Raw genomic sequence first — 23,820 nt, 5'->3', positions numbered from 1 at the left:
TGGTTTTAATTGAGACGTCGGAAATGTTAAGACCCTTCTGATGATCAAGTCCAGAGTACGCCCTCTTTTGTGCGTTGCCTGTTTCACATGTTGAGTCAAACTAAAACTTTTCAGCACATAGTTCTTTAGCCCCTCTGTCTTGGGGGTTGTCAAAATGGATGTTAAAGTCTCTCACAATGATTAAACACTCAGAAAGAGTCACTGCTGGTAATCTTTTCACCTTGAACCAGTCAGTTTGTTTCTGGAACGTTTTCAACACAAACAGCCTCGTCATCCTCGATATGCTGAGAAGACAGATCATGATGCCACCATGAAAGAACAGTTTGTGGAGGAGGTGGGAGAGTTCTGCATCTTGGTGGATGCTTATTTAGTGCAAGTGCCTAGATAATGGATGTTATCAGGGGAAAACATGTGATTTGGGCGTGGTGTGAGTTGGATTCCAATCCTGACAAGGTTTTTCATGCTGTGAGTGAAATCTAGGAGAGGGGGGTCTGGGCTGAGTGGAAAGAGTGAAGAGGTGGGTGAAGTCTGGGAGAAAGTTTTGGCGTCTTCTGTTGGGGCTGAGGGGGGCTCCCCTTGTTGTGGTGATGCGTTTGTCTTTTTCTGGGTCTGTTGTCCTCTGTGGGCCTTGCTTACGTCAGCAGGCAATAGTTGTCCTTCAGAACGCTGTCTTATCAGTTGTTTTTGATTTCCTTACCTACTGTTCTTAGCGGAGGCTGCACACACATCTTTAAGCCATTTGCTGAGCATCAGGAGCCTGCTGAGTCTCTCATCTCCTTACCGGACTGTCGGTAGAGTTCCACTGAAAAACACCTCGGTATTGAGGCCCTGAACCTTGTTCAATAGATAAATACAATCTTCTTTCAAGATTTCCGACTGTTGCTTCACAACATCAAGATCCCCTGAGTGTATGATGACGTTTTTACTGCTGGATGCTCCTCAGCGATCGTCAATATTATCTCTGAAATATCAGACACCATGTCGGTACTAAAACAGAGTACTTTGTAGTTTTTCCTTCTGCAAAACCGTTTGATATCATTTACAGCTCCGTATTGTAACATATTCTCACATCCAGACTTCTTCAACAAGACAAAGCAGACTACATCCATTACCAAAGCATGGCTTCTATGAGGCAGAGTTTGGGTACTGAACTGTCATGCATGACCTGTCACTGAAATCCCTGCCCCCCCAGTTACATTTGTCTTTGATATATTTGACTCTTGTCTTATTGTTTCTTAAAGTGGAATATTTCTTCAAAAATAAACATTGGTTTTATTTAAAAAACCAGGGATGTATAAGATTTGCCAGTGTTCAATTTTATTTTACATTTTACACAGTGTCCCAACTTTGTTGAAAGTGGAGTTGCATAATGTAGACGTAATAACGGATGTTGTTATAACCTTGTATATTTAACAATACTGATATATTTCAGATCATTGTGTGGAAATAAACAACTATAATACCACTGCTAACTGGACCTCCCCTGCGAATGCATCATCGTCTTCTGTTGTAGAGTTTTGGCAGTAAGTTTTTTATCAAACTTGAGGTGAATTCTAAAAGGGAAGTATTCAGCTTTTATGAGAAAGCTATGGACAATTGCTCTTATGCAATTAAACTTAAAATTAGTTGGAAAGGATGAATTTTCAAACACACCTAATCAATAACACAGTCAAAAATCTTGTTGAATGTGAAAGTTGAATGTGTTCAAAGTATCAATTTTCATCTCAGATCATTCTTGTTTCACATGTTACACCAGAACATCTCATATTTTAAGCAGTTCAATTTTGTGCTCAAGCACCCTCCTGGAATTTTGCAAATCTCTGAATTACCAAAGTTTTATCAATGGGGCTCCTGATTAATAAAGACATTTGATGTCAACTGTTATTGATCTTTAATCTTATCATTGTCACTTATCCATACAGAGCTGAATTGGTTTGTCACTTTACAAGCAAAATCCACATCAGACCTCATGGCTGTATATGTATATGTATATTTATATGTATATGTATATGTATATGTATATGTATATGTATATGTATATGTATATGTATATGTATATGTATATGTATACGCGTGCATATAGCAACACTCACTGCCACTTTATTAGGGATACCAGGGGCCTGTACTACGAAGCGGGATTTGGGGTTAGCGAGGTAACTTCAGGTTTAACCCTGGGTTTTCAGGACTACGACGGTGGTTCACTTCTTACCGGGGTACATCGCCATGGTAACTTATGCTGAACAGCTAACCTGCTCCGGAGAAGGTTATGTTCGAGATACAGATCGCCGGGTATAAAAGCACCGCCCACTGACCAATCAGCTCTCTTGGAAAATGGCATGCCCTTTCGAAGAGAATCCAGTGGAGCTTGGTGCGCGGATCGTGAGAGGATCCCTCCGAAGAGAACGCGTATTCAGGGACCACCAAAACCCCTTTGCTTTCCCTGATGAGTACCTATGAACGATCCAAAAAAAAAGAAAAAAGAGGTGGAGGAGAAAATAAAAAATAAATCAATCAATGAATAAATAAAACAAATCATCACCCAAAATGTATCAAAATGCATCACCCACGATGTACAGTCAATCCAAAACTAATACCAATTAAATAAATAAATCAAGAAGAAATCAAAAAGAAGATGCATTTGTAAGGGGATAGCAAAAAAGGGATTTTCAATTTCGTCCCTCGAACATTCTGAGAAGTCACTTTAAAATACTAAATACCCCCCTCCTGAAAAAATAAAAAATTAAATAAAATAAATAAAAAAACCTAATTCTTTGGTACAGCATCAGCACAAGTTATCGGTCAACAACAATACTTATAGAACCAATATATACAGGACTGTCTCAGAAAATTAGAATATTGTGATTTTCTGTAATGCAAACACAAAAACAAAAAAAATGTCATACATTCTGGATTCATTACAAATCAACTGAAATATTGCAAGCCTTTTATTATTTTAATATTGCTGATCATGGTTTACAGTTTAAGATTAAGATTCCCAGAATATTCAAATATATGTTTATATCCCTATGAACTTATGCATTTATACAGTCAGCGATCTTTTGCCAGCTGTCTTTCCTGGATTTTGCAGCTGCAACTGTGTTGCTTTTTGCCTGTATAATATTCCTATACTCATCGTATTTCTGTAGAATTATTGTTTGCTCTTCACTGCTGAAGTAAGCGGCTCTGACAGCGGACTTCTCCATGCTTGCGATTGGTCATGCGCTGAAAACACCGCCCCTTTTATGTGCACGCGCTCATATCCAGATTGGAGAAACCTGGGTTGATATACCGAGTTGATAACCGCCGTCGTGTGACCGCTTAGCGTGATTGCAATTGTCCCGCTTAGTGAATCTGGATAAGGAAAAGATATCCTGGATATGTTGAACTTGCTTCGTAGTACAGGCCCCAGGTATCCCTAAATAAAGTAAATAATAATAAAATGATAAATTCAATTCAATTCAATTCAATTTTATTTATATAGCGTCTAATACAACAAAAGTTGTCTCTAGACGCTTTCCAGAGACCCAGAACATGACCCCCAAGCACTTATTACATAAACAATGGCAGGTAAAAACTCCCATAGTGGGAGAAAAGCCTTAAGCCTTAAATGGGTAGCTATATTTAAGTTGCACCAAAAAGGGTGGTAGAGTAATATAACACAGTGTACCTATGCTCCTACTCCACACTCACATAGGATTTCATCAGCCAGAATAATTGAAAACACATGTATTAAAGATTAATAAAACTCTTTAATTGTAAAAGCATAGAGTACATCAAGCTTATGTTGCCCTGAAAAGTGTGCTGTGCTTCAGAATCAGACATTTTCATCTGATAGTCAACAAAAAAGGTTGAATTGCAATTTTTTTTTCTTGTTGGCTATTTTTTGAGACCTCTCCACACACAAAATATTGCTGTTTTATTTTTTTCTACCATCCCTATAACTGTATTGGTAATCCACACATTGTAACTAGTTTCAATCAGTGGTTGAAAACCTGGGGATTGGGACACATGAAGGTTGTAACATAATTACTGGGGGATCTTAGTGAATAAAAAATAATATAACATTGAAATAATACATTTTACTGTGGGTTACGGGTTAATGACAATGTAGACCACCTTCCTGTCACTTGCATAAGGGGCCATATGAATCGTATGTGGGCCAGGTAACAGCATGGGCCTCAGCATCCCAACCCTTGGTCACGGACACTGGCTCTTATGACATGGAATATCACCTTGCTGATGCAGATGGAACCTCAGCTTGTGAATGAGGTTGAGAGGTACCAACTAGATATAGTTGGGCTCACATCAAAACACTATATGGGCTCTAGAATCAATCTGCTCGAGCCGGGGCTGGACCTTGTTCCAAACTGGAGTTGCCTATGGTGAGCGGTATTTGACACAGATTGAGATTATTTATTGATTCACAGCTGAGAGGTATTACGCATGAATTACCCCCAACAGACAAGAGGGTACCTTCCTATACACCTCCAGGTTAGGGAACTGTTGTTTCCACTTACACACCAAATGGCAGTTTAGAGTACCCAAAACCCTTGGAGCCTAAAAGTGACTGCAGGGGGATTTCAGTGTTTACTTGGACAATGACAGTGATAACTGGAAGGGCATGAATTGGAGGAACAGCCCCTCCAATCTGAACCCGAGTGTTATTCTGTTGTCAGACTTCTGCACTAATCACAGTTTGTCCATGAAGAACACATGTTTGAATATAAGGCTGTCGAGAAATGATTGTGCCGCCAGGACACTTTAGGCTGGATATGCAGTTGTATGTTTTGGATACCTGAGTAAAGAGAGAAGCTGAGCTGTTAACCGATTATTATCTGGTAGCAAATTGGATCAGATGGATGGAAGATGCTGGACAGACTTGGTTAACCCAAATGTACAGTGAGGCAGCATCTGGCAGAGGAACCTGTCAGAAGAATCTTAGACATCCACCTTCAACTGAGTTGGGGAACATTGAGTTTGAATGGTCCTGTCCCGTACTTCCATTGTTGAGGCAGCTGAACGGAGTTGCAGCCACAAGGTTGTCAATGCCTGTCATGGGGCTAGTCCTTAAACCCAGTGGGGTTTCTAATTCTCCATTTAGATCTTCTCAATCCCAACAACATGTCAGTGGTCTCTGCGGTGGGCTCCCCTATGACTGGGGACTGAGTTAGTGAAAAAGCTTCTTTGAGGGCTCTAGGAATGGATGAGATCCACCCTGACTTCCTCAAGGCTCTGTCTTGGTTGATACATCTCTGCAACATCACACAGATATCGGGGATAGTGGTTCTCCTTTTTAAGAAGGGAGAGAAGATGATATGTTCCAATAACTGGAGCATCACAATCCTCACCCTCCCTAGCCTTCCAGGTCTATAAAAGGGTGCAGGAGGGAAGACAATCCAATTGATGGCGGAACCTCAGATTCTGAAGAAGCAATGTGGATTCCGTTCCGACCAGTGTGGACCATGCCACACTGGTCCACTTCTATACCCTTGCTAGGATAAAGAGGAGGAGTTTTAAGTACCTTATGATCTAGTTCATGAATGAAAAAAGAATTAAGTGGAAGGTCAAAAGAAGGATTGTTGCGATATCTGTAATGTGGACTCTTTAATGGGCTGTTGTGAGAGTTGCACCAAAAGGTAAAACTGTTCACTGGTGGATTTACATTCTGACCTTGACTAATGTTCACTTAATAACTTCATATAATGAGTGGTTGGGCTGGACCAATTGAGTCAATTGAGGTGGTTCAAACATCTGCTTAGGACCCCTCCTGGATATCTCACCTCGGGAGGTGTTTACGGTATGCCCAAACAGGCACACAAGACTGGCTGGAGGGATTATATTTCTTAGCTGGTTTGGGAATAGCTTGTTAAACCCAGGAGGAGCTAGAGGAGGTGGCCAGGGAGAGGGGGGTCTGGGCTTCTTTGTTTAGGCTGCTATCCCTGCAACCCGAATTCAGCTAAGCAGAAGTAAATTATCAATTGATCTATAGAAACATTTGCATTAGAATAGGTTTCTTTTCAGTTTGGGGGGTGGAGGTGGTGGCGGCACGGGAGTCGTGACTAGCAGCCTAATTATTCCAGTGGGTTGTGAATTGAAAAGGGCCATTGTTTTAAATGACTGTTCACATACACTAACTTTACAATCTCTTTCAGAAAACGAGTGTTAAATATATCAACTGGTATAGAAGCCTTGGGAAACATACATTGGGACCTTTCTTTGTGCCTGCTTCTGTCCTGGATTGCCTGTTACTTTTGTGTCTGGAAGGGAGTGAGATCCACAGGAAAGGTAAGGCTGAAATGGCAAGTGTACATCACATACTTTATTCACTATCATCCATTATTTATTTGACAAAAATAATAAAAAAAACTTTTTAAAGTATTTTAAAAGTCACAGTCTTTTTCACCACTATGTGCCTAATTTGAAAAGCCAACATTACCATAATCAAGCTTAAGGCCCCGTTTACACATAGCCAGGTATTTACAAAAACGGATATTTCCCCCTCTACGTTTTGAAAAATTCCATCGTCTTCACAAGATCGTTTTCAAAATCTCTTCGTTTACACGAACCCGCATAAATATGCTGTTAAGGGGTGCTATGAGCAGCCAAACCTGCAGGGGGCAGTGTAACAAGAAGCATAAAGTCATGCTAGCCAATCAGAGTCCTGGAAAAAAACGTCAACAAATGACACGTGTGAAGCCTGAATAATATGGCTCCGCGTTAAATCGACGGCGTAGCCTACGTACGGTGCGCGTCGCCGCGTACCCTACGCCGTAGGCTCTGCGTTGGTGTAACGCGGAACCATAAATCAGCATGGACTGCCAGTTACTTCCAAGACGGAACGAGAGTCTTTCGTTTGGAGTGACAGAGAAGTGGAGTTACTTTTAAGTGTGACTTTAGAATATAAAACAGGTAAAATACAAGAAAATATTGATGGTGGCCAAACAAATTGTAAACACAGGTCGCACACATGACGCTGGTGACGTTTCTGTTGCATAATGTGACGTTCTGAAGCCCAAGTAGCCATTTTCCTCTGTTTAGACGCAAACGTGAAAACTGAGTTTTTGAAAATCTCCACTTTGGCCGGAGTTTTCAGAAATGATCGTTTTTGGTGACTTTGAGCTCCGTTTTCGTGTAAACGAATGGCAAGGGAAACATCTCTAATTCAAAAAATCTCCCAAATATCACAATAAATTATTTTACGCTTTTACAAAGTGGTTTTTCAGGTGATTCGATAATCAAGTTTGTCGCAAAAGTGCAATCGAAACACTTTTTGTACATTTCCACAACTCTGGCAGCACTGGATGTGACTTAGTCAGTCAATCTAAAGTAATTCAAATTTAGTTTCCAGCTGTTTTTGGCCTCATTAATATGATATAGTGGTGCTATAATACTACTGAATCATCATACATTCGTGCATTTTATATGAGCTTTGCCTCCTTATAATCGTTTAAACCAGGGGTCACCAACCCTGGTCCTCGAGGGCCGGTGTCCTGCATGTTTTAGATGTTTCCCTGCTTTAACACACCTGATTCTAATGAATCATCGTCATCAGCTTGTCATCCAGGGCTGCACAATTCTGTTAATGACACAGTCACTTGTATCATGGTGCACTGAAGCAGGGAAACATCTAAAACCTGCAGGGACACCAGCCCTTGAGGACCAGGGTTGGTGACCCCTGGTTTAAACAATAATCTGCTGCCTTCGTTATCTGACCATTTTCTCAACAGTGGTAGTGGCATTCGCAATCATTTTTCAAAGATGTCTTTTCCCATCTTTCATGTCATCTTCCTGCAGATTTTCTGTTGTTGTCTCCCCTTTGTTTCTTTTTACCAGGACATAATTCCCATACAGAATTCATGCAGAATGTTGCATGAATTATTTTTATTCAATATATAGATTAATATAAAATATAATAAATGTTCAAACAAAAGATAAAGACGTGTGTCTTATACTTCTATTTGAGTCCTACAATTTTGCATAAGTTTGAAATGTTTAGGTCTAGTGGTTATAAAATTATTAAAAAACAAACCAACTGGACAATCAACAACAAACATTGTTTTCCCATATAAAAACAAGTCCTCAAATTTAAGGCAAAAATGTGTTTTATTAGACTCCTCTAGTACAGCATTTCGCTTGAGTTTAGAGTGACTTGGTCAGATGGTACGGAGGTTGTTAAAAAGAAAAATTGTTTCATTCAATTGGTAGTTTATTGATGAGACCGTCTCGGATCCTTAGTGATTATATGTCAAATATTCAACATAAAACTAACCTAACGAACTAACGTCAGGATTAACACAGAAATAGCAGCTTGTCCCTCCCTGTCCCCAGTGTAGGTTACACCTATGCAGATAGAATGAATTGGTGCCATTTAAGTCAAAACTTTTATGTTCCACGTAGAGGCATGACTAATAAATGATTTTGATTTTCAGGCATTTAAAGCTTCTGTAAGTGAATTTTCAGGTGGCAAATTAACAGTGAAGAGCAAAATTAAAGCTACACTATTTGAGATAACTTGCTGTGCTCTACATGTGTAGAGGTTAATAGCATAACTGTGCAGGCATAAAGCAGTGTTTCCTTTCCTCAAGACTTTCTATTAATAGTTAGTGTTTTGAATACAAGTATTGGTGGATAAGAGGATTAGGATGAGGGGCCATATATGTATATATATATATATATGTGTGTGTGTGTGTGTGTGTACAGTGGGTACGGAAAGTATTCAGAACCCTTAAAAATGTTCCCTCTTTGTTTCATTGCACCCATTTGATAAAATCAAAAAAGTTAATTTTATTTCTCATTAATGTAGACTCAGCACCCCATCTTGACAGAAAAGAACAGAAATGTAGAACATTTTGCGAACTTATTTAAAAAGAAAAACTGAAATATCACATGGTCATAAGTATTCAGACCCCTTTCTGTGACACTCATAGCTGTCCATGTGCTGTCCATTTCTTCTGATCCTCCTTGAGATGGTTGTGCCCCTTTATTGGAGTCCAGATGCGTTTAATTAAACTGATTGGACTTGATTAGGAAAGGCACACACCGGTTTATATAAGACCTTACAGCTCGCAGTGCATGAAAGAGTAAATGAGAATCATGAGGTTGAAGGAACTGCCCAAAGAGCTCAGAGACAGAATTGGGGCAAGGCTAAGCTCCAGAGATGCAGTAGGGAGATGGGAGATAGTTCCACAAAGTCAACTATCACTGCAGCCCCCCACCAGTCGGGGGTTTATAGCAGAGCGGCCCGACGGAAGCCTTTCTTCAGTCCAAGACATGAAGTTTGCCAAACTTAACTCTACAAACAGTAGAGTTTGCCAAAGAACACATTAATGACTCCCAGACTATGAGAAAGAAGATTATGTGGTCAGATGAGACCAAGATTGAACTTATTGGCATTTATTCTAAGTGGCATATGTGGACAAAATCAGGCACTGCTCATCACCTGCCCAATACATTCCCAACAGTGAAACATGGTGGTGGCAGCATCATTCTATGGGGGTGTTTGTCAGCTGCAGGGACAGGACGACTGGTTGCAATTGAAGGAAAGATGAATGCGGTCAAGTACAGATATATCCTGGCTGAAAACCTCTTTCAGAGTGCAGGACCTCAGACTGGGCCGAAGGTTCACTTTCAAACAAGACAATGACCCTAAGCAAACAGCTAAAATGGCTTTGGAGCAACTCTGTGACCATTCTTGACCTAAACCTAATTGAGCATCTCTGGAGAGATTTGAAAATGTCCACCAACATTCACCATCCAACCTGACAGAACTGGAGAGGATCTGCAAGGAAGAATGGCAGAGGATCCCCAAAGGTGTGAAAAACTTGTTGCATCATTCCCAAGAAGCCTCATGGCTGTACTCGCACTAAAGGGTGCTTCTACTCAATACTGAGCAAAGGGTCTGAATACGTATTGGCCATGTGATATTTCAGATTTTCTTTTTTAATACATTTGGAAAATATTCTACATTTGTGTTTTTTTTTCGTCAAGATGTTAAGAAGTAGTGCTGAGAGTAAATTGATGAAAAATAAAATGACCTTTTTTGATTTTAGAAAATAGCTGCGATGAAACAAAGACAAAAAAATGTATATATATATATATATATATATATATATATATATATATATATATATATATATATATATATATATATATATATATATATATATATATATATATATACATATATATTATTATTATTATTGGGGATGTCGCGATCCGATCACGTGATCGAAATTATATGTTGCATCTGATCAGGGATCGGATATATATTTTATTCTCATTAATTTGATCAGCGCATCAAATAGACTATGGAAAAAATGCTAAACAACTGGTGTATCAACAAGTGGCTCAATGTAATTTTGCGCGACAACGTTGCTAATATGAAGAAAGCTATGGGTGAGGGGGGGTGCGGAGTGTGGGCTTACGTAAAGTGAGTTCCAAGTTGTTTGTTTGTGTTGATCTGCGCATGCGCACAGCAGTGTTACAGCGGAGGCAAATAACTTAAGTTTAGTTACAATGGTGATTAACAACCAACAAAGCTCTGTTGTCTCCCTAAGCTGAGCACTCAGAAAAATGCCCTAGGCTGTGTCGGGCATTCTTGCCAACTTTGCATGCCAGTGTTATAGACACTCTGGCTACCGCAAAGAAGATTGTAGGTCACTTTAAACACAAACATTTTATTCTTTACGCCAGAAAAGGACAGTAAGAATTAAAGAAGTCTAAAAAGCACATTACTGGCCTTACTTTATGACACTGTTGCTGCCTGTTGGGTATTTTAAGTTGAGCTGCTGTGTTTATTTAATTAAAATGAATGATTAAATTTGCACTCTTTTTACCAGTTAATAGTTGCACAATTATTAATTTGTTGTTCAAGCTACCTCAAAGAGAACTGCACTGTTTAAGTACAAAATGATAAAATAAGGTGAATAAAATAAAAATTGGGGACAACTTGGATCCATTTATTTTGCATTTGTTCATTTTTTTTACGTGTTACGAAAGTAGCGGATCAAATGACTCAGAACCGGATCAAGGCCAAAAAAACCTGATTGGGACATCCATAATAATATATACAGTACAGACCAAAAGTTTGGACACACCTTCTAGTTCAAGCAAATTGGGAAGTGTATCCAAACTTTTGGTCTGTACTGTATACATGTATATAATTTTATATACATATATATATATATATATATATATATATATATATATATATATATATATATATATATATATATATATATATATAATCTGTTTCAGATCATAACTGGTCTGAAACTGCCCAAATACCTCTATTTGTGCTTAGTAATCAAGGTGTGGCAATATATTGGCATGAAGTCAAAAAACCCAGACATCCACAGGATATTTTCTCAGTCTGCTGCCAAGGCAATACTTGTTGCTCACGTGTGCACATCTGCCCTTTTTTCAGTGCATTCTAATAAAATCAGCTCTACTTTTGGTGAATGAGGTTTAATTCACATGTGTAAGGGTAATAATATATAGCCTCATACGAAACATAACAGCATCATATTACAACATCTACCAGAATTTAGGTTCATGCCTTGTTTTTATGTAACTTTAAGAATGCTACTAATTTGTGAGACTAGAAACTCCCCCCCAAAAAAAGGTGTTGTGGGTATTGAGGGCGTGTTTACTTCCCCCCATGCTTCACACCAACACCCTGGGTGGGGTTGGTGAAAGGGTAGCTAATGTGAGCTACCCTCACAAAAACATGCAGCTATACCCTGCCCCCTCTGGCCAGCCGGGGTGCCCGATGGGGTGGGGAGGATCTGGCCGGAATAACATGATCCTTCCGGCCAGAGAAGCCCCACCTTGTTGGGTGAAAAGAAGTGGTCTGCTCACCCTTCAAGTAAGGAGGGGACTTGAGCTCAGTGCAGGGCCCTCCCTGGGTTGGCAGTGGGAGAGCAATGCCCAGGACCGACTTAGGTAGGAGCACTGGGTGTTAAAATGGGAAATAATTGGGATGAAAATATAAAAAAAAAAGAAAAAGAAAGAAAGTGTTATGTGGTTGTGATTACTTAAGACCTGCTGAAACATGCAATTAAAGCATCATAAAACACTAACGCTGAAGGCAAAACAGCCATCAGCGTGACAATACATGGAAAATACAAAGTTTGTAGCAGTCCATTGCTTATACTCTATATATATATATATATATATATATATATATATATATATATATATATATATATATATATGATTCTCTTTCTATTCTTTTGTCGATGCTGAGGACAGTTGGATCGACAAAAACTGTCTGAATTATTTGTTGTGTTTTGACTTTTGTATTATCTGTAACCATGAGAAACACCACCAAGAGCGGAAACTGTTAAGAGCAATAAAGATAATAACATCTTTATAATTCTTATGGCTTATCTATCTGTGAAGGTGTCAGAGCACTCCCTCTGTTGTTTGCGTCAAAGCACAAAAGAAAAGGGTTGGATTACCAGTCTCACTTCATTCATTTCCCCCCAGGGTGGGATTTAATTTCAGCGGTAATACACTCTCATGTGTTGGTGATTCAGTGGATGTTCAAGACTGTGGAATGGATCCTGTTTGTGCCACATAGTTGCCTACTGCAGCGTGACATAATTTTTTGCACCTGTGGGTTACCTAAGATCACATAACATTAGTATTTATATGAACAATTACAGTCTCTACTGTGTTGAATAAGGAGTATGTAGTTGTTACAAAATAAAAAAAAGGAGTGGTTTCCTAACACTTGCTTGGCATCAAAAGCAGTTCTGATTTGTTTGATAATGTCTTATGTTGTCTGTGTCTCCAGGGAACTTTTCAACACGCTGATAGCTGTTGGTCATGGTGACATTTTCATTATTAGATTATTTCATTATTGTACATATTTGAACAATGGGTCCTGTGCCTTTGACACAGCAGCAACATAGTGTGACTCAACACTGACAGTTGTTGGTCTATGTGAAATCTTCATTTTGATAACTAATTATGCTATACTTTAACGCAGGCTACCTACTTGACAGCCACATTCCCCTTCCTCTTGCTAATAGTGCTGTTTCTCAGAGGAATCACACTTCCAGGAGCTTTCCATGGTATCAAATACTACCTGTACCCTGACCCTGCACGTCTTGCCGACCCTCAGGTACCAATTAGCCTTTTTTTCTAATATGCTTTGGATTTTTCTCTGTAATACTATTATTTTTATTATAAAATATTTATTTTTTGACAAATATTGTGATTCATTTTCAGGTGTGGATGGATGCTGGAACTCAAATATTTTATTCCTATGCTTTGTGTTTGGGTTACCTGACTACATTTGGAAGCTACAACAAGTACAACAACAACTGTTACAGGTGAACACTTCATAGAAATATGAATTGAAACTAGTATTTTGTGAAGCCCTGCGATGGACTGGCCACCCGTCAAGGGTGTACCAATAGATTGTAAAAAAACAATGGACGAAGCATTAAGCCACGTGACCCAAATGGTTTCTGAAGAGCAGTTTTTTCAAAAGTATCTTTTTCTTCGTATGGGACACAGCCATGTTGCTCGAGAAGCCGTCTTTCACCATATATCAATCAAAGTTATACAACAAATCTTCCACATGAGCCTCAACCCAGACGTTAGATGGTTGACACCAGTTGAATCAGTTGCCAGTCCATGACAGGGCTACAAGCTATTCTCATTTGACTAATTTAATGAAATATTGTTACCATACTGGATAGTTTGCAGTACATTTATGTTACAAAGAAATAATGACAGTGTTGTTTGCTTTCGATTTGCAGAGACTCCTTCTTTCTTTGCTTGCTGAACAGTGGAACCAGTTTCATATCTGGATTTGCCATTTTCTCAATTCTGGGCTACATGTCACAAAAACAGGGAGTTGACATTTCTGCTGTTGCTGAATCAGGTATAGATGCTTGTTGCCACTTTTAAACTGCCATGCCTCATCCTCAGAATTTAAAGGGGACCTATTATGAAAAACACGTTTTTTCTTGCTTTAACATATATAAAGTGGTCCCCCCTCAGCCTGCCAACTCAGAGAAGGAGGAAAGCAACCAAATTCTGCAGTGTCTGTACAGCCGCCCGGATGAGCCATCCAGTCTGATGTGGCTTCTACGAGCCGTTCAGATTCTGCTCCCCTCGTTATGTAACGACGGGAGCGATGCGTGAAACCACGCCCACAACTAACTCTGCCGGCCGGAGCTTCCGCCATTTTTTCGTAGCGGTGTATCGCGTCATTCGCGTCAGGCAGCCAATCAGCACAGTGCCTCATTATCATAGCCTCCCCGCCCACTCAGAATCCCGCATAGAGAATGAGGTTAGAGAATGGGAAGATAACGACATGGCTCAGAGGCTGAATTTTTAATTTATTTAGCAAAAACAATCAAAAGCTTGTTTTTAAGACATTCAAGGCCTGTTTAAAATAGGTATTAGATGCCATAATAGGTCCCCTTTAAGTATAAAATAGGTGATTTCAGACATGGCTTACAATAACTTTCAGTTTTGTCTGTTGTAATTATTGTCCAAGAAATCGTCCCTTTAGCAACAAGCATTAATTAGTCTTAACGCTGATTTCTGTGTAACAGAAATAAGAGATAAATGAAGTGTGGTCATCGGAAATCATTCACTTATGGTTTCGCTCTGCAGGTCCTGGCCTTGTCTTCATCGTCTACCCGCAGGCAGTGACCCTGCTGCCTTGGCCTCAAGTCTGGTCCGTGTGTTTCTTCATGATGATCATCTTTTTAGGAATAGACGGTCAGGTCAGCAGAACTTTCTTTTATCTTTTCATAAAAAAATCTGTCGTAAATGTTATTCTTCTGGTTCACTTGTGTCTAAGATAAATGTATGTGTCTTTCCACAGTTTGCTGGACTTGAAAGCATCATGACGGCTTTATCAGATGTCTACCCTTCCCAGATCCAAAAGGGATGCCGCAGAGAGCTGTATCTGTTGATGATCTGCGCTGTCAGCTATGTGTTGAGCCTATTTTTGGTGACAGACGTGAGTCGCTGGACTTACATTTATACATACATTAGTGACATTTGCAAGTTAATATGTGAAGACTAATCTTTATCTACTCAGGCTAGTCTCATATTTGATAGACAAAAGAAAGCATGTAAACTGATTTCTTTTTTTTATATACCTTAAACTGACTGCTTTCAGTCTTAATTGTTAAATTGTTGTAAAACAAAAAGAAATGCTGAATAATGTGCTGAATGTTTTAATTTCAGGCTGGTGCATACATTCTGCTGATCTTCGATCATTATGTATGCAGTGGTCCCACGCTTCTTCTGATGGCAATATTTCAGTCAGTGACTATTGGATGGATTTATGGTAAGACACAGTTGTTAATAGAAAAACGTTTTTTGGCAAGGCAAGTTTAATTCTATAGTACAATTTAAACCAAAAAGAAAGAAATAATAAGAACACTTAAAGCTGCAAGCAGCGATGAATGGACCCTTGCACGTGCAATTTGCACTTACAGTGCGAAGACCCTATTGTATCTGTAGGAATTTTTCTTCTGACAAAAGGAGGGCCTTTTTGCCCCCCTAAACGTGCCCCAAAAGTCACCAAATTTTGCACGCAAAAAAATTTGATATTTAATGGTTTGCATTAATGGGCGTGGCAAAATGGCTCAACAGCGCCCCCTAGAAAACTTTGTGCCTCAAGCCCCGCAATACGGTTTGACGTACATTCACGAAAATCGGTACACACCTGTATCATGTCGCAGCTTAAAGAAAAGTCTCTTGGCGCCATGGCCGAAACCGAACAGGAAGTCGGCAATTTTGAACATTTTGAATTAATTGTCGTCATTTTGGCGCAATTTATGCCATTTCTTTAGCCGCTTCAGAGCCCGAACCGTAACGTGCACCCAGGTGTGTTATACATCAGAATGTGCGTCTCCATCCTGCGATGACGCGCATTACTTTTCTCTTTCAAAAGCGTTACCGTGGCGACGCTAGACGCCAAAAAGCGCTTCATCTGATTGGTCCATATTTGATAGTTCCCCAAAAGTCACCAAATTTTGCATGCAAGCCAGGCCTTGTGATAAATTTGATATTTCATGGTTTGCATTAATGGGCGTGGCAAGATGGCTCAACAGCGCCCCCTAGAAAACTTTTCTCTGCCATAACTTTTGAATGGTTTGACATAAAGACTCGTGGGTGGTGTCATCGGACTCAGTATTGAGTACTTGACCTTCATTGGCATGAATTAGCCCCGCCCCTTCTTCTGATTGGTTGATATGTGATACTTCCGATTTTCTGTAATAACTTTTGAATGGTTTGACATAAAGACTCGTGGGTGATGGGTGATTTTGAGTCCTTGAACATAATTGCTGCAAATTAGCCCCGCCCCTTCATCTGATTGGTCGATATCTGATAGTTCCTACTTTCTGCCATAACTTTTGAATGGTTTGATATAGAGAGACGTGGGTGGAGTCATAAGGCTAAATGTCCAGGCCTGAATAATCTACATGCAAGTCATACAAGAGCTTCCACTGCAGCACGCCTGAACGTGCACAAGGGTGCGAGGGCCCGTTCATTGCTGCTTGCAGCTTTAATGTTGGGATTTGTTTTGGATACAGTCATAAAAAAATAGGAAAAAATGATAGATCTCACTTTTTTTTTTGTTTCTTTACATTCGTTACATACAAAGAAACAATATGTGGTGCAACAATATGTGTATGTGGTGCAGTGTTGTGCATGAACGAGTTCAAATGAACGCGTTCATTGAACACGTTCTTTTCTGTGAGAACGTTGAACTGAACGCAACATATTTGCAAATAAAGAACTTGAACGTGAACTTGTTCAGATCTGCAGATCACGAACTGGAATTTGAACTGTTCAGATTATGTGAGTTTCAGCTTCACTGTTTAGGTCCAATTATAACGGAATACATTTCACCAGCGGGGAGCGCGCACATTTAAAATACTCGACAAGACGACGACTTCACACTACATTACCCACAATGCAGTGCACACTAACATAACAACGGGCACCAGCTCCATGGCAACGTTGGCCCAAGCCCGGTGCAGTCTTCATGATGACCAGTGAAGAGAGAGACGATGCAGACGCAGCGTCAGCGAGCCGTCAAATGATGCCTCCGCTTATGATTATTTGCGGGAATTTTACACATTGTCTCCCAGAGTCCGACGGTAAAAATCTCACCTTTCTGTGCAAATTATGTCCACCTGCGCTTAGAAAACAAGTCCGAACGTCTGCCTCGTCAACTTAAAATTTGAAACGTCATGTGGAGTTAAAGCATCCGTTCAGTGTGAGAAAATCCTGAAGTGCCAGACTTGCCCCCCCAGGCAGTACATGTCCAGGCCTGTCTGAAGTTTGCTAGAGAGCATTTGGATAATGCAGAAGAGCATTGGGAGAATGTTATATGGTCAGATGAAACCAAAATAGAACTTTTTGGTAGAAACACAACTTTTTTCTAAAGAACACCATACCTACTGTGAAGCACGGAGGTGGAAACATTATGCTTTGGGGATGTTTTTCTGCAAAGGGACCAGGACCACTGATCCGTGTAAGGGAAAGAATGAATGGGGGCCATGTATCGTGAGATTTTGAGTGAAAACCTCCTTCCATCAGCAAGGGCATTGAAGATGAAACGTGGCTGGTTCTTTCAGCATGGCAACGAAGGAGTGGCTTCGTAAGAAACATTTCATGGTCCTGGAGTGGTCTAGCCAGTCTCCAGATCTCGACCCCATAGAAAATATTTGGAGGGAGTTGAAAGTCCGAAAAGGAGATCTGCATGGAGGAATGGGCCAAAATACCAGCAACAGTGTGCGAAAACCTTGTGATGACTTACAGAAAACATTTGACCTCTGTCATTGCCAACAAAGGCTTTATAATAAAGTATTGAGATGAACTTTAGTCATTTACCAAATACTTATTTTTCACTATAATTTGCAAATACATTCTTTAAAAATCAGACAATGTGATTTTCTGGATTTTGTTTTTTTTATTTTGTCCGTTGTAGTTGAGATATACCTGTGATGAAAATTACAGGCCTCTCTTATCTTTTTAAATGGGAGAACTTGCACAAATGGTGTCTGACTAAATACTTGTTTTCAATAGTTTTCTCATTTTTTAAACATCCACAAGGACGTCAATGATGTATTTTATTGTCTTAGGTTGATTTTAGTAAAAATGTATATCAAACACGAGGATAGTGTAGATTTGGACAGTTTAAAAGTAGAGATCTTTCAGTAAAGCTAAGTTTTGATTTTAAACTGTCATTTTAAAATGGAATTTATATTGTATGTCTTTCCAGGCCAAATGTTTTAATGGTCTTTTCTCTGAGGCAATGTGTACTATGATCCTGACAAAAGCCTTCACCCATTTCATACAATGAAATACAAAACCTCTCCTAGAGAACAATTTACAAGTGCATCTTTACATTTATGGCACTTTTACACTAGTACCTACTCAGCCCGACTCCACTCGCCACGCCTCGTCTCAACTCCACTCGCCTTGCCCTCGTTTATTTTCAATAATACCCAGATGAGAAGTAGGAGGGTTGGAGCGAAGCTGCTGTGACGTATTTGATTGTGTGATCTAAACGGAGAAGAAAACAACACTAAAGATGTAGAACCTGGAGTAGATAATATATGTGCTGCTAGGTCTGTGACTTGTGTTCAATATCAAGTTAAAAAATGAGAGTGAGAAAAAATTCAGCGGCAACACTTTTTTTTTTGTTTGTTTGTCTTGGCACTGCTGAAAAGTCTGCTGGGAGCCGCCAGCAGCTATGAAGTGACAGAGCTCCTGGTAGATCTGGTCGTTCCTTATCGCCCGTCTAGATCCTTTTTATTCTCTCCTCAGCCACCAGGTTTATGAACATCTGCCCCTCAGAGTTGGATCACGAAACAGACTTTTGCGCTGCCATTGCCTGTCGAATAAAATTAACAAGAAGCCGCGAGTCGCTCTTTCGCTGATTTCCGCCTCCTGACTCAAACGTCTGACGGCCCCACCCCCTGACCTGGAGGCCTGGTGGCCTGTAGTGTGATGACGTCAGATACAGCAGACTCAGCCGCTTAGAACCTCGGCAGAGTAGTTACATAAAAAGTATCTACTCGGCACGCCTCCACCCGCCTCCACCCCTAGCGGAGGAGCGCAAAACCGAGGCGAGGCGAGTCGAGTCGGGCTGAGTAGGTACTAGTGGAAAAGCGCCATTAGAGTTTTTTCTGTTATGTGATGATGTTTTAATGTCTCTGCAAACTTTGACTCACCTTGTTGTGCTATACATACAGTACAGACCAAAAGTTTGGACATGCTTTCTCATTCAAACAAATGGGGAAGTGTGTCCAAACTTTTGGTCTGTACTGTATAAACCTGCCTTGCCCTGCCTTTAGTTAAAGAACGTGTCTCTTTCTTAGGAGCTGAACGCTTCAGTCGCAACATCGAGGACATGATCGGTTACAAACCTCTGCCTCTGTTCAAGTATTGCTGGATGTATGTCACCCCTCTAATGTGCTTTGTAAGTGCTGAAAACCATTTATTGTGCTTGTATAAACCATATTTCCATTGGATTCAACTATTTATATATATATATAAATATCCCTTATTCCCTGTTCCCATTTCAAGGGGACCCTTGTTTTTCTGCTCATGAGGTACACCCCAATGAAATTCAACAACACCTATGTGTATCCTTGGTGGGCTTACTGTATTGGCTGGTTTCTGGCTATGTCATCTCTGTCTATGATACCACTCATCATGATCTGCAAACTGGCCAAAGGAAAGGGGACTTTTTGGCAGGTCAGTGAATGCTTTGTGACATACTACAGATTGATACGTGCCACTTCTGCTGCCCATTGCAGTCTTTGACGGTATGAATATTTTCTCCAGCGTGTCAAGATGAACATCCAGGCTGCAGATGACCTTCCGGTTACGGCTAAGGAATATGCCAGCAACAATACTCCATTGCATGTCCATAATGATGGGTGAAAAGGCCACATACAATGAAATACAAAACCTTTCCTAGAGAACAATTTACAAACTCATTTAATAGTAATCACCCTGTTCATCAGTATGTAAGTATATACTGTAGCAGTGTTTCTGTCTGCAAGGATACTTCCCTCTGTGTCAGTTTTCTTATTTTCCTCCTATTTTGCTTTGGACATTTTTTGTCTCTTTTACCTTTAGAAATGGGTGCATAGCCACTTGCAAATAACAGCTGTGAGGACCCTGCTCACTTTCTCTTTCAAACAGCTGACAAAAAAGAGAAAAGCTTTATTTGCTATTTAAGCAATAATTCACACCAAATTCAGCACTGAAACACCTACAGTATTTGCAAATTTGTGCAAAGGTGTGTTCCGTTTATGTGCAATTCAAAAACGATAGCATTGTAGTGAGACAGTCTAGGGAGATAAGGTTCAATTTCTTTGATTCACAACTTTATTCTCCAAAAGCACTTTCTGTTTCAATCTGTCTATCTTGGGGGCAGAGGGCCAAATCTGAATGTTGCATTTGCAAACTCTATACCAATAGAGGCTGACTATAACTTAAGCTCTTTATTTTTCTCCTCAAAAATATATTGACCTGGTTGTTTGCAAAGATATATACCATTTAGTATTCTTTTACCAATATTTATTTTAAGGTGGGGTCATGTGGATACAGTATCAAATGTCTATAAAAGGTCCAATATTATGTTTTTTTTCTGACTTTAAATGGTTCAAAAAATATTTTTGTTGCTTATTTTTTAGTTGCATTTTAAGTAGTACTCGACTAATGAATATCAAAATAAATGTTTTAGGCAACACAAAATGCAAGGTTTTAGACAAGGGGTCTTCAAAGCTGAAGCCATTGTGAAAGTGTACAGAGAAATTCAGTTTATTTAATGAGCACTAGAGGAAGTCAACAAAAGCGAGTCCATTTTTACTTAAAGGTATTGTGACATCATTTTTAACATGCTTTTAACACTATTAAAAGTCTTGGCCAACATCCCTCAAATGTGTCTAAAAGAGTGTAACAAGAAAAACTTCACTCTAGTACTCCATTCCTGGCTTTTTATGACAGTGTTTTTTTGCACCGTGAAAAACGCTTCCTTTTCCCCCTTTCCTGTCAATCATTGCGCCGCTCCTCCTCCAAACCTCCTCCAACCCAACCATACGCTCACAGCGGCGTCGGAGAGTTAAGCCGGGAGCGACAGGCGAAGCATGCACGGAAAAGCAGCACGGCGAACCACAGCAAACAATCATAAAAATAAAGGCATGCAAGCAGCAGTGTCCCCTTATCTTAAGTCCAGTCAGTGGCCGCGGGTCTTCTTAGCAGTTTTCCTCCGGTGATTAGAACAAAAGAGGCTCTAAACAGCTCCGTGTTAAGCCTGATTTATGGTTCCGCGTTAAATCGACGCAGAGCCTACGCCGTAGGGTTCAGCGTACGGTGCGCGTCGCCGCGTAACCCTACGCCGTAGGCTCTGCGTCGGTGTAACGCGGAACCATAAATCAGCCTTTATGGTGCGCTGGAGAGGAGAGGAGGCAGGGAGCTGGGTGGAGGGGGCGGTGATTTTGCGGGTCTATACGTAACGACCCGCCACCAAACCACATGCGCCGTTTTTGCAGTTATGCGGAAAATCCCAGAAAGCACACAATACACTGAATGTTAAAAGTTCGTTGTTTTTTGGGTGTAATTGATGTCAAGACACCCAACAAAACACAAAAAATCAAGAAAAATTTGTTTTTCATGTCACAATACCTTTAAATTACAGAACATGGACGGTAGGCTGGTTGCTTGTCAAATGTGAGCTAGGCTGACCATAGCTCATTCCGCTGGGGCAACTGGCGTACCCAGAACCTTCATGGGCTTCCTGACCTGGAAATGTCTGAGCATGACCCAGTCCACCTAGTCAATCATAGCCATCCCCCTTCGTTTAGCTAGTATTGATGTTACTAAGCATCATAGGTTAGCATGAGCTACCTCATTGTAATTTAGGTACATTTAGGCAATGTTTCAACCAACTGTCAGCCTTGTTTTTCTTTGTCCATTTGCCCATGTTTTTATTAACTGTGATTGGGTGGAGTCAGCTCCCACCAATATGGTCTTGAGCTCGGAATCACAGTTCGTTCAGTTTTTTTCATATGGTGTATGGTTTCAGATGTGTTTGAAAGCCACTGCCCTGCGTGCTTTAGGTGCTTCCCACAATGCTCCTAACGTTTAACAGTCTTGTGTGTGCAGACCTTGATGATGAGCCAGTGGTGATCCATACATTTGAATCCGTATCGGTGCAATGAAACATCTAAGCATGCAGGGGGGCATGACCCAAGCACTTGGATAGGACCGCGAAAAACCACTGCATATGGACAAATCTAAAAGCGGGAGGGCGGGGGTGGGGGGGTTGGTAGTTTGAAAAAAAAGGATAAAGTAAAAATATACAAAAGTGGCTGCGTGATTTACAAAACCATTGTTTGTTTTTTTTGGTTGTGATGTTCAATGTGAAATTAGGTAATTGTAAAAAAACTGATTTTAAAATAGTATGATACTGTATGTTTACAACTGTCACAGAGACTAGGTTTACAATATACTAGATTAGAACTTGTCTCTCTTAAACTGCCTTTGAAATACCTCAAATACCGAGCATGTCGGCATGAGTAATATTCCCTGAAGAAGAGAAATTAGGTGTATCTGCATGGAGTGGCCATCTCTACAAGGCCACACTGAAAAAAATAATTCAGTGTTTAAATCCGTATGCTTATTTCATTACCTTAAATATTACATTTGAGCCCCTCCAAATACATATTACTTAAAATTAAGCTTAAAAATATCCATATCCATCATAAAGTGATTGAGGTGGAAATAATAGATTAGATATTGCCTATTGACTAATTGCATGATCTAATGACATTATAAAAAAAGCTGTGATCAAACAAAAGAAAACTCCATGCATATGAATCCTGATATGAATATATTCATGTTTTCTGTGTCGTTACAAGTTTCTTGTGACGTGGGATCAGAGTTTGTGGGCATTACAAACTACTAAAGCTTGATCGGGACTACAGCCTGTCGTTTTACTGATCTGGATCCATAGTCTGCTTTTGGATCATTATTTTGGTTTAGTATTTAACATTTCTATTCATCCTTTATTGCGGTTACCACAGTCAACTGTCTTGTCATCTTTGTATAGGGGCCCTGCTGAACTGGGATAAGTACTGCTTTATGTCCCCTGGGGGCAGAAGTACATCCGCTGCACAAAAACCCATCTAACTCGGGAGTAAAAGGTTTCTTTAAGAGGTTTTGAAGCAGGAACTTCCACTTTCCTCCTCTTTTTCCAATTTCAGTAAAAAATATATCCTCTTGATTATTCTCCCTTACTTTTCCAACAGACCAGGCCAGAGAGGAAACTATATATATTTTTTGTATTTTCTTACATCCACCTAAGACAATGAAATACTTCAGCGTGTTCCTTGACAAGTATATTTGATCTTATTTGCATTTTATACATAGTAATCCAAATAAACATATATCTTCATGGGTTTTCGTGCAAAATTTTATATACCTTACAAAAGGTTATGGTTATTCTTTTTGGGAATTAATGGTATTTTCATAAGACTAGTTTTTTAATTAAGCTTTTTACCTTTTTGTATTTCAATATGACATTAAACTTCTTTAATAAAATGTTCTCTGAGGTAATCCAAGTTGGTTATTTTTATTATAAATGTATGCGTGTGTGTGTAAACCTGAAAGTGAAGTGATTGACAGATTGGTTTAAATTTTCCTTGTTAACCAGGTGCATCGGGACTAAATAAAAGTTCAGTCTTTTGGGTTTTCTTTGATTTTCATGTGATAATAAATATTTGATTTCGTTAAACTGCAGGGAAAAAGTAAAAA

At 39.8% G+C, this 23,820-nt stretch overlaps 1 protein-coding gene across 2 annotated transcripts in view; it reads left to right on the top strand.

Annotated features, from left to right (window-relative positions):
• LOC133448574 (sodium- and chloride-dependent GABA transporter 2-like) overlaps positions 1 to 21,470 on the top strand; it is a 76,719-nt gene extending 55,249 nt beyond the window's left edge. The window contains exons 18-28 of one of the 2 annotated variants that reach the window (XM_061727236.1): positions 1,433 to 1,523; positions 6,153 to 6,285; positions 12,995 to 13,129; positions 13,237 to 13,340; positions 13,773 to 13,897; positions 14,638 to 14,750; positions 14,852 to 14,989; positions 15,220 to 15,322; positions 19,374 to 19,474; positions 19,582 to 19,752; positions 19,843 to 21,470. In XM_061727236.1, coding sequence (XP_061583220.1) covers positions 1,433 to 1,523; positions 6,153 to 6,285; positions 12,995 to 13,129; positions 13,237 to 13,340; positions 13,773 to 13,897; positions 14,638 to 14,750; positions 14,852 to 14,989; positions 15,220 to 15,322; positions 19,374 to 19,474; positions 19,582 to 19,752; positions 19,843 to 19,941 — 1,313 coding nt within the window. In that variant the 3' untranslated portion in view covers positions 19,942 to 21,470. Of the gene's footprint in view, positions 1 to 1,432; positions 1,524 to 6,152; positions 6,286 to 12,994; positions 13,130 to 13,236; positions 13,341 to 13,772; positions 13,898 to 14,637; positions 14,751 to 14,851; positions 14,990 to 15,219; positions 15,323 to 19,373; positions 19,475 to 19,581; positions 19,753 to 19,842 lie in introns of those variants that run through there. The other variant, XM_061727237.1, reaches the window with a different exon arrangement.
• The last annotated feature ends 2,350 nt before the right edge of the window (positions 21,471 to 23,820 follow it).

This window comes from Cololabis saira, chromosome 8 (assembly GCF_033807715.1).
Source record: "Cololabis saira isolate AMF1-May2022 chromosome 8, fColSai1.1, whole genome shotgun sequence".
NCBI classification, from domain to species: domain Eukaryota; kingdom Metazoa; phylum Chordata; class Actinopteri; order Beloniformes; family Belonidae; genus Cololabis; species Cololabis saira.
This window is presented reverse-complemented; position numbering and strand designations above follow the sequence as displayed.